This window comes from Drosophila arizonae, chromosome 3 (assembly GCF_054131065.1).
Source record: "Drosophila arizonae isolate 15081-1271.41 chromosome 3, UAZ_ARI_1.0, whole genome shotgun sequence".
Taxonomy (NCBI): Eukaryota; Metazoa; Arthropoda; class Insecta; order Diptera; family Drosophilidae; genus Drosophila; species Drosophila arizonae.
In genome coordinates, this window is record NC_142923.1 from 24422233 (window position 1) to 24437781 (window position 15549).

At 35.7% G+C, this 15549-nt stretch overlaps 2 protein-coding genes across 2 annotated transcripts in view; both read left to right on the forward strand.

Annotated features, from left to right (window-relative positions):
• LOC108609567 (neuroguidin) overlaps positions 1-15549 on the forward strand; it is a 68491-nt gene that overhangs the window by 43238 nt on the left and 9704 nt on the right. The window lies entirely within an intron of this gene.
• LOC108609565 (phospholipase B1, membrane-associated-like) lies at positions 139-411 on the forward strand. Its single transcript, XM_018001285.2, has one exon. It carries the CDS (start codon positions 139-141, stop codon positions 409-411), a length of 273 nt encoding a protein of 90 aa, XP_017856774.2.

A 15549-nucleotide genomic window follows, 5' to 3' on the forward strand; every position in this document is an offset into this window, starting at 1 on the left:
TTTTCTTGCAAACTGCAAGTGCCGTTTCCTAGTCATTTTCCGTTTCCCTGCTCGCTCAACAATACTTGATCCTGCACACCACTAAACTCTGTGGAACGTCTGCATCGTGGCTGCGTATTATCCAGCAGTGTGCTCGGCATGTTTGACGAGTTGCGGGGCTTTAGCTTTTCTGGCGGAGGCTTGGGCACGTGCCGCACAGTCTTAACTCTGCCCAACATACTAAAGGTCTTCAATCCGAAACTTTATGGCTATGCCACGAGTCACAGTCTGGTCGTAAATCATGAGACTTCGCACCTCAACATTGCCAAACCAATGCTAATGTCGCACTATCTGCTGTATCACGTACGTGTGCTCGTCGATCTGATGCACTGGAAGCTGATCACCGTGTTCGTGGGCAACAATGATCTCTGATCCGATAGGTGTCACTGGGACGATCAGGAGAAAGTGCTCGAACGACACGCTCGAGATCTTCGTGAAGCTTTTCGACTGCTCCGCGATAACGTGCCTCGGCTACTGCTGGCAGGGCCAAATATTTTGACTACGATGGGTGGACTGAAAGATGTGCCACTGCAATGCTTTTTGATACAACGCATCTGTTGCAATTGTCTGCTGAGCGATCGTCTGTCCGTTGCCGAACTCCAAAAGCGCCACTACATGATTCAGCGCTGGCAACAGGTGGATTTGGAGGTGGCACGCTTGCCTGAGTTTCAGAGCGAGGACTTTGCAATTATTGGCCATCCTATGATTACGAATCTTTCGTATTCTATATTCCTTGAAGTGTGTTGTGAATGACATAAGATTTGAACTAAAGGCGACTTTAAAACTTGGAAAACTTGGATCTACCTAACCATATCATCTATAGCAAGCTCTACATATATTAAACAACTTCACTTTCATTGTTAAATTCTTTTTCTTTTCATTAAACCTGGTTTACTGATTAATCCACTATTATATCCAAATGTTGTGTAGCAGCATTAATTTAATTATTCTAAAATCATTTTCGGTTTACCTTGTGATCAAAGTGAGAGCAACACTTGAAATCCGCACCTGATTAAACGACCTTAGCAACAATGTTCCCATTATCCAGTCGCTCAACGCTTTTACCCATTTCTCCACCTCCATTTCAATTAAAATATTATGCAATTATAAATATATATATGTACACGCATATATATTTTTTTAATTAATTAAAAACACTAAAAAACAATACACCGCCCAGCATAAAAATTCATTAAAAATACTTTTTGCTTATATGGCAGAAAGTATTTTTCCTGTTTGTTGCGGAACCAAACTCAGACTCTCAAACTCGAACCAGAACCCGAACCAACGTTTCAACTGTACGCGTGACAACGCCTGCTTATTACGCCTGCTAGACTACTCCTCCGCCCCAGCCTCAATGCAGCAGCGAAACAAAAAAAATTATATATATATATATATATATATGGATATTTTTTCATATCCATGTGTACCATTTGCATATGCAGCGCATCCACCTGCAAACCGGACAGTTGCCAATGGGCGGCGACCAACCCCCAGGACTTCACACATGGCATATACAAAAAATTATATACATACATACATATATATACGCCCACTACAAACAAGGCTTGGGCAGCAGAGGTGGGCGCGGCAAAAAACAAAATAAGTACGAAAAAAAAAACCTGAAAAAAATCTGAAAAAATTGTGGCCGCGGCAGCTGAGGCAAACGTAAGCCAGCGGGGGGCGAGGCAGGACAGGGCAACTGCAAAAATTATATTAAAAATGCACTGTCCGAATAAAGGGCGTTACACACTCACACACACAGCTGGGAAACACACATACGCTGACAAGCTCTTAAACCCTCGCTCCCAAAAAAGAAATAAATAAATGTAAAATAAATGGCAAAAAAATGTAATAATAAAGTTGAAGCACTTGGCGCGGGAGGGCTGGGACGGTCCATATCGTTGATATACACTCTCTCTCACTCTCTCTCTCTCTTTATATATATATTTATATATATTACATATTAAGCAACAGCAAAAGTGTCCCGTTGCAAAATATGCAATTTGGGTACCAAAATAAATAAACCAAATAAACGAAATGGAATTACAAACAGCCAAAAAGCATTCCCAAAAAAAATAAACCCCAAATGATAAATAAAATTTAAAATCTCGAGCCTTGATTAACCCAAACGAGCATTAGGCCAGCGAAGAATGGGCATCAATTCCATATGCAAAAGTACGCTAGGTACGAAAAAAAAAAAAGTACAGAATGTATTCTAATTAAGAGTAGCCGACTGGGAAATACGCTGAATAAATCCTAGAGCTGCAGTTATATAGGTATTTTTACTTTATTGTTGAATTATCTCAGAATTCAAATATTTGTTATATTTATTTTTTTTTTTTATGAGAAACTCCATTTCATATTTATATAAACAGCTCTTATGGCTTACAAGTTCTTAACAATCAAGGAATGAAGGAAAGAATGTAAACTGGGTTTGTTTAAGGTTTCTAGCAAATTTCCAGACTTCAACTATTTGAGTTTTCCAGACTCCAATTTAATTGAATAATCTTAATCACATATGTATAAATGAATAACTATATATGTCAATTTTATTATTCGCTTCAAATTCTTTTAAAAATATGGTTATCCCTTAGTTTTCTTTAGTGTTCAGTCATACTACTACTTTCGAGTCTCGATAGCTTGTACTCCGCTAAAAAATGTTATCCCCATTGAAAAAATTCATTTTCGATAGTTTGAATTTCCGAGTAAATCGAAAAAGAAAACGGACGACTTTGCAATTTCGAACTATCGGAACTGGACTGTATTATATATTTTTATGTATAGCACACTTCGACTTAATTCCTGCTAGCATACAACTACCCCAAGCCAATATACTCTTTTTTCATACCCACTTTCAATGTGAACAGAAAAAAAAAGAAATATATCCAAACACATTTCATCAGACTAAAGCTGGAACGAGGCAGGAGACTGGCTAAAACAGCGTAGAGCGAGATGCAAACTGTGCATAAATATAATATGATTGCAAACAAAAACATTTGAGCCATTTGAGCTTGTCATTTGTACCAAGTTCTATTACTTTTTTTTCCCCTGTTTTGTTTTGTTTCGCAGCTCGCGGCATTTGGCAGCTGCCACCCACAGAGCTGGGCATATAGAGTATATTTCGGGTTGGTCACGGAGTTCCCAATTTCGAGTTTCGAGTTCCGAGTGTGGGTGCATCGAGAATGCCAGACATAGAGTCGTGTGTAAAATCCCGTCAGCTGCCTGTTTCGGATGGCGTTCTTTACTTTTTTCTGTCAGGGTTAGCTAACGCCAAAACAATCAATAGGAGAGAAAATATCTGGCATATACGAATGGAATTTCGTATTCAATTTGTGCGAGTCGATTTTAGATTGGCTCACGAAAAACTTATACATATTTATAGAATTTTTCTGCATTTGCGTTTCAAAAAAAAAAAAAAATAAAATAAAATAAAATAAAATAAAATAAAAATAAACATATAAATAAAGTGAGAGATTTTCAGAAGGTGGACGTTTTTATTGGCCTTAAAGCTCTAGCAAATTATTGCAAATGTGACAGCATTTCATGTTTTCGAGTTAAGTCATATAAGTAAGAAATATAACTTTAAACATAATATAAAAATAATTAGTATATAGTTTAAAATTATTTGTACATCGTTTACTTGTTTTTTTATTTAGTGATTTTTTTAAATGCTTTTGCATTATTTATTTACATTTACAAATTAAAAAAAAAAAAATGTTCTAGAATATTTTTCATACTTATAGTTATTTGTAGTATAAGTATATATTTTAAAAAATAATAATAATAATAATCTATTCCAAAAATTTATGGTCCAAAAAGTTTTTGTAATCAAATTTATAAGCAGATATATGAGCAAATTTATAGAAAACAAAAATATTCAAGTAATAATAATAAAAATAAATATCAAAAATTATCAGTTTAAAGTAAATTATTTTTATAACGAGCAATAATTTAATAAAGCAATGTAATATATATATTATATTTTGAATTAAATTATTATTATTATTATTTTTAAATATATACTAATAATTGAAAAGTATTCTAAATCTTTTTTTATTTTTAATTATAAATGTAAATAAAGAATACAAAATAAAATATTTTGGAAAAAAAATCACTAAATAAATCAATGGTCATCACTAAATCACTCAATTAATAAATCATCAGCAATAAAAAAAATATACAATTTAATTAGCTAGAAGCTAAATATATTTTTAATAAATGTTTTTCTACTACTATTTTCTATTAAGTACTTGAAAAAAATGCCTTGCTTTCTGGCTCGATTTGCTATATTTTCGCATCACATTCAAAGCTGATTTGATCAATGCTCGTTGATGACGGCGACGCCCCTTGAGCTGCTCAGACTCCAACTTCAATTGCAGTAAGTCAACGAACCGACACTTAGCCAGACAAATCCATCAAGACAGCACATCAGCTGGGACAGACAGCCGGCAAGGCGATGGGTGTGTGGGTGACGGGGGGGCGTGGTCCAATACGCAATGGGCATGAAAATGTCTGCAGTTAGCCAGCGGCAAACATTGAAAGTGGTCAGCCAGAAGATGAGATCTGTGGCCGGGGTCAGAGGCAGAAGCAACAGCAGCAGGAGCATTTGCCATCCATTGGCCAGCAGAAAAAGTCAACGCTTGACATTAAACAGCGACAACATTTTCGCTTTGCATGCAAAATGCCGGCACAAAGGCGCACAGGATGTCGCGACTCGCATAAAGCAACTGACAATCGCAGCTTCCCAGGGCCATCAGCCGAACGAACCGGCCAGCGCCATCAACTCCGACCGCCGTTAACGAACCGCTAAAACATCAGCAGAGCACAGCATTGAGTAGACCAGGCTAGACCAGGCCAGTCAGCTAGCCGCCAGACGTTGGCGGAAATAGAGCAAAGTTTCGCAGTGAAGAGGAAAATGAAAAAAATAAATAAAAAAAAGCAAAATAAAACTGTAGAACAAGGGAGAGAAAAAATGGCACACACAAGCTACTTGAGCTGAACGTTCAGCAGGCACTCTGCAGCAGCCATTTGGGGGCGGGGGAATCCTTTTTTCCGCGCTCTGCCAGTAACTGGGAACGAGCCGGTCCGTGCATGCGGTTGACGGGTTAAGGCGGACAGTTGACCACCACACACACATACACACACCCACACCTACACACACACACTGGGCAGCTGGACAGTTGAGCTGTTGTTAGAGCAGAGGCGACTCTGCGTCTCTGTGCCGTCTTTTCATTGTTCGCCCGCTGCCCATTCTCAGCTTAATGGTCATGATTTTGACGGCTGTTTAGTGCTGCCCAGCAGCTCCCTTGCTCTAAGCTAAGGCTAATGGATAGGTGTGTGTGCGTGTGTGTTGCTTGTTAGTATAATTTTTAGGCACTACTCGAATGATTTTGCAAAGGTGCTCTCTGCTGTAGCAAACATAGGGCAAGCACGGCAGCGTCTTTTAATCAGCCACTAATGGCAATGAAACCAGACATCTGGCTTACGAATCAGCACTATGAATGCGGACAGGGACTAAGAGCAGAGAGGAGAGTGCCGTGGTGCAAGGAGAAGTGTGTGTGTGTGTGTGAATTGAATTCCAATAATATTTGCAATCTATAAAATATAAAATTGATCTTTCAGCTTAACTTTTCATTTGTTTAAATGTCAATAAATGGCTTTTTTTAGTTTTAATTTAATCTAAAGCGCAAAATATTGCTGTTTAATATGTTTTATAAGATATTTTTCCTAATATGTTTTTATATGAATACTTATTTAGTTTTGATTTTATGCAAATTTTATTTTTACATAGCGAATCATTATAAAAGATTCGCCTCGGATTCTCTCTAAAAAGACCTTAGTCTGATATAAATCGAATTATAATCCTCTGGAGAGCTCATATGTATATAAAATATTTAAAAGTAAATTTTGTAAATTTTGATAAGTAATATGAAAGTTAGAGACAATTAAAAATATCTATATTGCTTTATTATTAATTGTGTCTGACTCTCATATTACTAATACAACTTTTCAGATATACGCAGAAATATTTTATATATCAGTTAAATATGTAGGTTGCCTGAGATAATATCTAATTTTAATTTACATATGTATAATAAAATATTTTGAATATGCTTAAAAATACTTAACTCATTCAATTTGGTTATCTGTTCAGCTTTGAATATTGAGAACCTCTCTGATATTGTTTGATAATATTCGACCATTTCCTCGAACAGACTCGCCATTCAAGTGCTTTCACCTAACTCGAAAAGTTTTATGCATTTGGCCACTATGAATGCATTCATGCGAGTGTTACCGAAAAACCCAAAAATTCGAACGTATGGAACAAGTGCCATACAAAATTCAAATATGTTTCACATGCCGCTACATGCTCTCGCATGTACCACACACACATACACGCATACATGGTCATCCATTTGCTTATGCTTTTTTGCCATTGTTTGCACTACACTTCAACGCACTTTCGTCATTGATCCAGCGGGCTGCGCTATGCAATCCGCACTCACACACACACACACACACTCACGGTCGTAGCCACAACTCAACTCAAACTCCAATTGCAGCATTTTTTCCACACACACACACACACTAACACAAATGAAGCCGACGCTGTCTATCTCGTACTACTTTCAGCGAGCTTTTTATTGAATTTGCCCTCTGCCAACAACAGCGAGAAGAACATTTGACCAGGCGAACTGGCTCACAGACGGGGCTTGTTGCATTATGCCGGGACATACGTTTTCAAATTTCATTCCTGCGTAGACTCAGGTTCTATAAACATTTTTTTTAATATTTGCTATACTCTAGTAGTTAGAGTATTATGAATCTGTCGAAAAATAAGTAACAGGCTAAAGAAGTATTTGAAGTCAAATTAAATATAAATATAGATACTTATATAATCATGGAAAGGTCAAGAACTGAATTCCTACTGAATAAATAGTTTCATATAGTTGATAGAACCGATTGACATGCACCTCTGTCAAAAATGTAAAAATGAAATGAGGTACAAATTCTTATTTGGAATCGAATCGAATTAATTGTATGCCTTTTTATATTTTTTATTAAACTATTCACATGTGAATAGAGTTTTTAACTACAAATTAGCTTAAAAGTTTGTCACTCTTTACCCCAGAAGTCTATATGATAGACAAATTTGATTTTTTGGAATCTTCTTCTAAGCATTGATATTCCATGTCATCGAACATATCTTTTCTCTTTATGTCGAACTGATGTTATATATAAATTAATCGTGTAAAATTTATATCAGTTTATAAATAACTAACTACTAGAGTATATAAACTTTGTCATGCTGAAGCTATTCTCACTTTGCATGATTTTATTTTCCTTTTGCCATTACTCATATATGTGTATTTTAGCTTGATGTGTTGTGGGTGGGTAGAGAGAGGGGCGTTTGGGGGCGTTGCTGATGCTGCTGCTGCTGGGAGCTTGGTATGTTGCCAGGTTGCCACGTGCAGAGCAGCGGCGCTAAGCTTTGACTTGGGATTTGCATTTTTTACGCGCCATGGACCAACGCCCCCTCCTCCCGATCACCCCGCATTTCGCATGAGGACATTAGGGGGGCAATGGCATCAGTTTTGCTTATGTTGTGATTTTTTTTTATTATTTTATACATACTTTTTTCATATAAATTCTTTTTGCCTGTTGACGCTTTTGCTACGGGTCTTCCTGCCTTTTTTTTAAACCATAATTCTACAAATTTTCTCTCTCTTCTTTTTCTTTGTTTTCAATGTTCCCGGCTTTTGCTCGCTATCCTGTTTTGGGATAAAAGTCCATTTCATCAACGGGGTTTCCGCTGCCGTTGTGGCTCTTCTTCTTGCTGCTTCTTCTGCTTTGTCTGATCGCGTTGAAATTGTAATGAGATTTCAGCTCCGAAGGGTTGTCTGCAATTTTACGGTAATATGGCCAGAACCCGTCTATTTAATTTATGAAATTTATCTGCGGCTCGCATCGAGGCGTGTTCGCAACGGGCCCCTTTTTATTTTCATTTGCGGCTGCCAAACAGTGGAAATAAGGAAATGTGGGGAAATGTGAAAATGCATTCATCACTAAAAAAAAAAAAAAAAATTATAATAAAGGAGGTCTGCTTCCCTCCCTCTCGCTCCCTTTCTAACTCTCTCATTCACTCCTTTTGTTGACTGCCCCGTTTTTGGTTAATTTCGCTCATGTGGGTTTTAATAGATTAGACAGGAGTTTTTACCGGACTGGGATAGCTGTGCAATTGGGGGAAACGGAATCGTACTCGCCGGTTCATAAAGAAGGCTTAGACTTTACACAGTCGACTGCCTTTCGGCTGGACATTCCATACGTGTTGCAGCTTGTTGAGTGATGCTGTGAAGAGGGTTAACTCCTGATGAATTGGCAGAGCTTAAGCTTTGGGGCATTTATAATGGCGATATATATAATGTGTTAAATTTGGCAAACGACAGTTGGTGGTTTTGCTAATTGGCAAGGAATAATAAAATATATATTTTGTACAGCAAGTGATAAAGGGAAAAACAAAATTAATTACTTATATTTTATTAAAATACAAAAATAATTGATAGAATTAAAAATATTTCCATTTTGAAATATTTATGAGCTTCAATATGCTCAAGAGTTAATTTAAAACTCTTACAGAAAGACGTTTCGACTTATTAGAAAATTAATTTTTGTTTTGGTCCAAAATATATATGTCTTTTTCATACATCTATATATGTATATGTATGTATATACTTCGATATATGAATTAAACATATATTTTTTGGACAAAAACATAATTTTTGGTATATACCAAAATTTCCGATTTAACCCTCTATTAGTCTTCACTTTAAACCATTTGTAGAGACAGATCTTTGAATGAATGAAGAACATTTTAAAGTGTGCTTGTAAATGCACTCTCCTTATTATGCTCTTCTTGTTCACTCCAATTAAACCACTTTGAATTTGTAATTTGAGATGGTCGATGGTTTTTAGTGTTTCCTGCCAAATGAGAGAGGAAAAGCCTATCCAAGTAAAGTTGCTTGAGGATTAACTAAACTGGGGAGTTACCTCGTCTTATGAATATGATAATCATATAACATTTATGTATACTATATACATAATAATAATATATATATAAATATAATATATATATATGGTATGCATATGCGCATTTATATACAAAATATAAATGTCTAATAATATACATAAATTTAAATAATAAATTATATAAAATGTATATACAAGTGTATGTGTTTCTGAATAAATAATATAAAACATCTAAAAAATGCTATTTAATAATAAATATAATAAACTATACTAATTATATATTTATTATAATTCAAATTCAGTAAATAATATGCACTTTCATTGAAAATGTTCTCTCTTCATCAAGTCTGAATAATATTTTATTTAATTCAGTTCATGTGAAACATTTAATTTGTTACTGAGTGCTATTCAGTGGCAATTAAACCGTTTGCAGCCCTATATAAGCCCTCATATCTTTCTATATATGTATATATACCCACGCACATACGTATGTCATATATGTATGCATGTATGCATGTGCGTATACATATGTACAATTTCCTATCTCTAAAACAATACACATTTCCAATTACTCGACAGTTGTGCGCTGTCCTAGCTCCAACTCTAGGATAACGAGTCTCGTTCCACACGTTGCTCGCGTTGTTGTTGCTGTTGTTGATGTTGTTGTCTTTTGCTGTTGTTTGGCGGTGAGGCTCAATTGCAAATTGTATTTAAAATTTATATAAAATGCGCGCCGCATTTGTTGCTTTTGTCACAATGTGTCTGTGCCAAGTCCTGGCCAGTCAGCCAGCCAGCCAGCCAGCCGGCCCCCATCTGCCTGCCACTCCCCCCTTTTTTATTTGATGTGCCAGCCCCGCCCAGCAACAGCAACAAAAAACAACAAACAGCCAACATACGCGGTTATTTTTGCCATACAATCAACGCGGCCAACGTGAAAAATTCGCGCGATTTATGCATGCATGGAGTGCCAAAGGGAGAGTGTGAGAGCATGAGTATTCATGGGTGTGTGTGTCTGAGTGTGTGTGTGTCTGAGTGTGTGTGTGTCTGTCGCTGGCTCTTCCTTTGCCGCCACCCACACACACACACACTCAACTCCAGGCCCTCATTCCAATTGGACACTCATGTTGTATGCGCCCTGCCCTGGCGAGTCACCAAAAACTCGACGCTTGTTTATTTTATTGGCACGTAAATTTAATGTCGAGTTCTATATATCCGTTGCCATATATATATTTATATATTTACATATATACCTATATATATATATGTATCTGTACAGGTTTACCATTTCTGCATTTATATATATGATTGCGTTTTGCGTCCCTCTGTGTGCGTTTGTATTTATAAATAAATTTTTCCGAACACAGCAAATGGACACACCCATGACAATATTAACGGGCTGCTCAGCTATGCTGGACATTCAAATTTGTAGTTGGTTGGGTGTTATTCCTATAGAGAGATATCGCCAAATAGAGTCTCTTGCAAATGCTCAGATAAGAGGTGAGCCCTGTCGAATTGCCGCACTGTCCGAACTGAATTTGATGGCCACTTTATCTGACATATGAAAAGAGTAAAAACAGAAAACATTATTTCACTCAGTTAGGTGTATATGGAAAGAGCTAGATGGAATGATGGAATGGGGAATGGAAATATAATTCAGCTGTCTCTAATAGTGCAAGTAGTATGAAATGGAGAGAGAACTTCTGGTACCAGGCTCGCATGACTGCGAGATTTGTATTCACATCTATATATTTCTGAGGTCAATCCATGTTTGATTTGTTCAATTAAATTTTATTATTTTGATTATAAAAATTATAAATAAGATAATGCAATAATAAAATACTAAATACTCAATTATTATACATCTATTTTTGAGAGTAAAAATAAAAATAAAATTTATTGTGAAATAATAATAATAAATAAATACTAAATTATAAATTATTATAGATTAATATTTAAGTTTAAAAATTACACAAATGTATTATAAATAAAATAAATACTAAATTATAAATTTATTTTTGAGTTTGAAAAATATAAAAATATATATAATAATTTAGTATTTATTTTATTTTTATTACATTTATTTATATATATATTTATATATATTATTTAGTGTATAAATAAAAACAAAATTATAAATGGTTATCAATTTGCTTTTAAGAATAAAAGCTATAAATAAATATAATACAGTAGAATAATATATGCACAATGAGATATAATAATATATGCATAATTGTTAATACAAATTATACAACTAAAATTAATATAATATATAAATAGATATTATTAAAATTAACTCTGGAGCTTACTTATTATTTAGTTTAGTTAGTTCTAAAGCTCTTGAATGCTAAATATTATATTTTTAGTTAGTTAAGGTGGACTAAACCATAACTTAACATTGGTTGCTTGTGACTAATTTAAGAATAATTTAGAGCAATTCCATTTTCTCGATAGTGCTTCATGAATTCCATCATTTAAAAAAACTACAAAACTCCATAGAAATTATTGTTCGTCCTCCATGTTGATTGGGATATATATTGATATAGTTATGTACTATAGTTATTTATAAGTTATATATAAGCTATATATAGTTATACAGTCAGCTAAGATTCTAGAGTAATATTTGTCAGTCTGAGACAATTTCAGCTCAGCTTAGTTAGTTACTATGCAACTTTGGGCAACTCAACTAGCGGCGGCTGCCATTGAAGTCAGCTATTTATATGTTTGCTGAATTTAGCTTTGCGCCAAAACATTTGGCCTTTGGCTGCCGGACTGTTTGTTTCATAATTGAAGCTTAGCTTCCATTGTCTCTGGTTGGTTGTGTGGCCCAGTTTCATCAGGATTCGTTTAAAGCGCCATCCACATCATTGGCATGGACATTTCGCATGTCACCTTTTGACTGAGGCCTGGGCCCGGGCTTAACAATAACTAGCGAAAGCCCCCCCAAAAGAGAAAAAAAAACAACGAAAAGAGAACGAATAGGCCGAGGTAGAGCTAAAGCAGCAGCAGAGGCAGCAGCGTCATCAATATGCAAAGGCCTCCACACACACACACACATACACGGCGTACAGGCAGCGAGAAGAAGAAGAAAAAATCGGAATTGTAGCTGCCATTCAATGTGACTGCCGGAGATTCTCTATCCACACACACACATACACACACACATGCACACACGCACTTACACAATGCGACGTACTTGGGTGCTGTCCAATTATGCCCCGCACATGCAAATGCAACGTGTGCTAAACCCCACTCTGACTCGTTCGCTTTCGCTCACTCTTTCGCTCTCTCTCACTCTTTCTCTCTCTCCTTCCCTCTCTGGATCGCAACTCCCTGGCAACCACTCAGCGCGCTTGTTGTGCCCGCGAGGCTGGCCAGCAGCAGCAATGCGACACGACGAGGCCTAGGCCTGGTCAGCTCTCAGCTCTGTTTCAATTTGCACCCACACACCCACACTCACAGACACAGCAATCACTCAGCGTGCAACGAGTCACCCGCTGTTGCCCGCTCCCCTCAGCCAGCGCAGCCTGCCACGCCTATAGTCCTCGCATTCACTATCCCCAATTGCTGCCGTTTCCCGCATCGTTCGCCTTTTTTCGCGTAACGCAACAACAAAATTTTGGCGAACTGTTGTCCACCTACCTCAACCTGACCAGCTCTCCCTCTCTCACTTACACACTCTCTCTCTCTCTCACTCTCTGTCACTCTGTGTCTCTCTGCGTGCAGCAGCTGTCTCTTTCAGTCCGCATCATCAGGGCCATGTCCTCGTTATCCTTAGCCGCTGCCGTTATTTTGGCTGCAACTCTGTCGCCGTTGCTCGTGTTTTTGTGCTCTGTGCGTTTGTTGAAACAATCGATTTATTTTCGGTTTCATTTCTGATTGGCAATATTTCATAGCGATGTGTTTTTCCAACGCTCTTCTCTCTGCTTGCAGCTTCTCTTTTATATTTACTTTCTTTTTTATCAGGGTTTTTTTTACTTTTTTTTTTTTGGTGGGGGTTCGTATCTGATTTTTTGCTAGCCATTTGTTTGTTGTTGCTTGTGTTTGCATTTTTAAATATAACCAGACCAATGCCACCCGAACGTAGAGCAGGAGAAAAAATCATATGGCACTGGTCGTTGCCGAGATGAGTTTTTCTTTTATTGGATGAACCTTTGCTGATATTACAAAGAAAATTGATTAAAATATCCAGTCGAACGACTGGCATATATGTAAATATGGCTTTTATTTCTGATGAACCTAAATCAAGAGATCATTTAATTGCTTGGAAAAAAAATTCTCTGTAATTGATGATAAGACGAAGAATAAATATAAAACAGACAAAAATTACTATAATTATTTAAATTAAAATAATGAAAACTTCAGCGGCTATGTTTCAGATCTTCAAATCTTAATATTAAGGATTGGCATCTCTGCCATTTTGCCCCTGAATCATGTTTGAAGTCTTCCGTTATCTCAAACTATCGTATCTGTTATAGAATTGCTTCTAAAAATTAAAAATAACAGCAATAGAAAAATCATATAAATTTTCTGTTTTAGCTTTAGATTTGTTTAAATGTAATTCTTTTATTGTCACAAAAAAAAAAAAAAAATACACTCAGTTTACTATTCATATATATTTTTAATAAAATGATTTCTATTAATTTTTTTTTTTTTTTTAATTTTAAAATTATTTTATTGTTTTTAAGCTCATAAAGTATTAAACAAAATTTGCACTTTTTATAAATCATTTTTATAATTAATAATAACAAATAATAGATAAATAACAAACAAAAATAAATAAATAACAAATTAAACATCTCTCAATCACATGGAATTCTTTCCAGCTTAAAGCATTTAACTTTTATAGATTTTGCAAATAAAACGAATTTTTGTATCAAAAATTTTTATTCCACCCTCAACTGTAAACATGTAGTTCAATTCAATTTAAGGCGAATTTGAGTCTAATCCAATTTAAATTAAAAAGAAATAAATAAAAATAAAAATAAAAAATTGAATGACACTTAGTTCAATTGAATTTTCTTATGAAATTAATTTCATGTCGTTGCGCAAATCCACTTAATAACACATTTTTGATTTTCTCATTTTTTACCCTTTCATTTTTTTGTATTTGTTGTGAATGCTCGCTTTCAGTGGCTGGGTGTTTTTTTTTTTTTAATTTTTTCCAATTGGTGTTCGGACGTCCTTAACCCGTTGACGCCCACAGCACGACCGCGCCCCTTTTGTTAATGAAAATTGCTTTCACAAAAGCAACGCCCGTCGACGCCTACAAATATGTGCGTTGCTTTGACACTTTGTTGTTGCTGAGAAACAAAGAACAAAATGAAAAAAAAAAAAAAAAAACAAACAAAATTGTTTGCCCCGCTGGCTACGCAGCGTATGCGCAACATTTCCTCAAACACTCGCCTGTCTCTGTATGTATAAACAATTTCAAAATGTCACAATACGTGTTTGAGTGAGTGAGTGAGAATACGTGTGGGTGTGTGTGTGTGTGTGTGTGTGTGTGTGCGTTTGTGACTGAGTAACTGTCTGTCTGACATTGTACTTATCTGTTGGTCTGCCGGTATCCAGCAACGAATTTGTCTTCTCATTTTTTATTTTCCATGCATTTCGACTCTTCCTCACTCCATATCTACGCCAGCCATAACGGCGCTAGTTCCTGTTGTCTTTTGTGTTTTTTAATACTGCTGCGCGTGTGTGTTTCCTTTGTGTTTCTATTTGTTTGCACAATATTGTTTATTTGTGCACCCATCAACGCAGCGCAATCAGCAACAATAACAACAACAACAGCTGCTAAAATACGATTAGAAATTCATGGTGAATTGAAAACATTGCAAATTTTCAATCGCTCAAGAGAGGCTTTCCGTTATTGAATTTTTTAACAATAAAACACAGCAAATATATATCAAACATTCTCCTATTTCAACAGTTTAATTTATCATTCGGCTCTAAAAAAATTATGAATTTGCTTTAGCCTTTAGATATTTAAGAAACAACATTTTTTGGCATAAAGTGTATAAATATTTTGATAAATAAAGTATTCAAATGAGCTGAATATATAATAGTGATATTTATAAATATGAGCTGCATGTTGATTTTATTATTGTGCTACATTCCATTTTAATCATAGATCTCGTCTTCTAAATTCTCTATACCCACTAACGAAGAAATGAGCGCATATATCGTATATTCAATCGGTTAAACTATATGCACACAGCCGCAGCGCTTCAATAAGCAAATCCTACACTCATGCCGACTCATAGAATGCTCTCACCATAAAACAGACTACTCTGCGTAGCAGAGCGGAGAGGAGAGTCTGTTGATAGTGAAGTCCATTCATAATAAAAGCGAGCAACCCGAAGTGGTTTAGCAGACAATCTGCTCAGCTTTCGTGGCTCAAGACTTGTTAATATTTAATAATTAATAAAAAACCTTCCTTCAAGATTTATATGTACAACAAAATATATATACATAAATCATAAA